Source organism: Lepidothrix coronata, unplaced genomic scaffold, assembly GCF_001604755.1.
Source record: "Lepidothrix coronata isolate B3197 unplaced genomic scaffold, Lepidothrix_coronata-1.0 Scaffold349, whole genome shotgun sequence".
Classification (NCBI taxonomy): domain Eukaryota; kingdom Metazoa; phylum Chordata; class Aves; order Passeriformes; family Pipridae; genus Lepidothrix; species Lepidothrix coronata.
Genome location: NW_016690529.1, coordinates 28,942 through 30,459, shown reverse-complemented (window position 1 = coordinate 30,459; position 1,518 = coordinate 28,942). Strand labels below are relative to the sequence as shown.

At 56.1% G+C, this 1,518-nt stretch overlaps 1 protein-coding gene across 1 annotated transcript in view; it reads left to right on the top strand.

Moving 5' to 3' along the window:
• The first annotated feature begins 442 nt into the window (after positions 1-442).
• Positions 443-1,518, top strand: part of LOC108509266 (feather beta keratin) — an 8,731-nt gene continuing 7,655 nt past the window's right edge. The window contains exon 1 of the mRNA XM_017838622.1: positions 443-1,481. Within this exon, the coding sequence (XP_017694111.1) occupies positions 1,352-1,481 (130 nt within the window). The 5' untranslated portion in view covers positions 443-1,351. The remainder of the gene's footprint in view (positions 1,482-1,518) is intronic.

The window sequence follows — 1,518 nt, the reverse complement described above, 5'->3', positions numbered from 1 at the left end:
TCCCCCACGGCTGAAAGGAGATCACTGTCCACAACTTCCTCAGGGGGGGGCAGAGGAGGGGCATCACCAACCTCTGCTCTCTAACCAGGGACAGGAACCAGGGAATGGCCTGGAGCTGTGCCAGGGCAGGGTTAGGTTGGACATCAGGAGAAGGTTCTTCCCCCAGAGGGTGGTTGGGCACTGCCCAGGCTCCCCAGGGCAGTGGGCACAGCCCCAAGGCTGCCAGAGCTCCAGGAGGGTTTGGACAACACTCTGAGGGACAGGGTGGGATTGTTGGGGTGTCTGTGCAGGGCCAGGGGCCAGATGGATCATCCTTGTGGGTCCCTTCCAGCTCAAGATATCCCAGGATTCCCTGAACAGCAGCTGCTGTCAGCAACCCCCCCCCTGTGCATGGGAAAAACACCCCCATGAACACTCGGGATCCGAGCTGGCAGCAGGAGAACTGGGGGGTTCCAAGACCATTCCAGGGAGGGAAGGCAGAGTCTGGGAATGATGAGAGAGTGCAGAGCCTTCAGGCAGCCCCTCACCATCAGAGCTGCCTGTGGGATGGGCCAGCTGGGAGCTGCATGTCTGAGTGTGCCGAGGTGCTTGGCAGTGGAACCAGTGATCTCGATGTCTGCTTGCCTCCAGTGTTTTCCCAGCCCATGAGTCCTTCTGAGGAGTTTTGATGTCTCATGGAGAGCTTTGCAAGCTCTTTCCACTGCCTGTTATTGAGTCAGGGTGTAGGCCCACAGAAGTGGTTTGTAGAGCTGGGGATGGAGAAGTGCTGGAAAGCTCCAACACTGATATTTGGTGCTGGGTGGAGGTGGTGGAAGGAGACTCAGTGTGGAGAGGACTGTCCCTGCTTTTCAAACATCCTTCTCCTGCTGATTGGAGAATCCTGGGGGGTCTCCAATGAAGGCAAGGAAGGCAGAAGAGCATATGGATTTCTCTTGATGTTGAATTCCTCATTCTGAAACCTTACAGAGTGTCCAAGATGACAGGGAAGTTTACACCCAGCCCTGCTGCAGTTGGGTATTCGCTTAAGCAATGGATGTGGTGACTCCTGTCACAGAAAACACATTTTAAGCCTGGCCTATTATTTTAGAGTTGCCAGAAGCCATGCCCTGCTCATTATGAGAAGCCTCTCCCGGAGGGCAAAGGGCCTGGACTCACCTGGAGAAATGGGACACTCAGCACCCGCTGCCTCATCTGCCCGTGCTGACGTGTCCTGGCCCCCGGGAACATTTTGGCCTCTAATAGTGTCACTTGAAAGGAGCCTGGGAGGCTGACTGGGCATGGCAGGGCCAGGGAAATGAAAAGGCACTTTGCAGTGTCCCCATTTCTGTAATTGGGCTGTTTTGCATGGGAGATGAGCTTGGTAAACACGTTCCATGTGCAGAGGTGCTTCTGGGCCCGGGGCTGTGCGGGGCTCTATAAAAGCCCGTCCGACTGCAGGCTCCTCATCCACTTCTCCTGCCTTCTCCTCCTCGGTGAACCAGGTGAGCAGCAAGAGCCTTTGCCGCCTTCCTGTCTTTC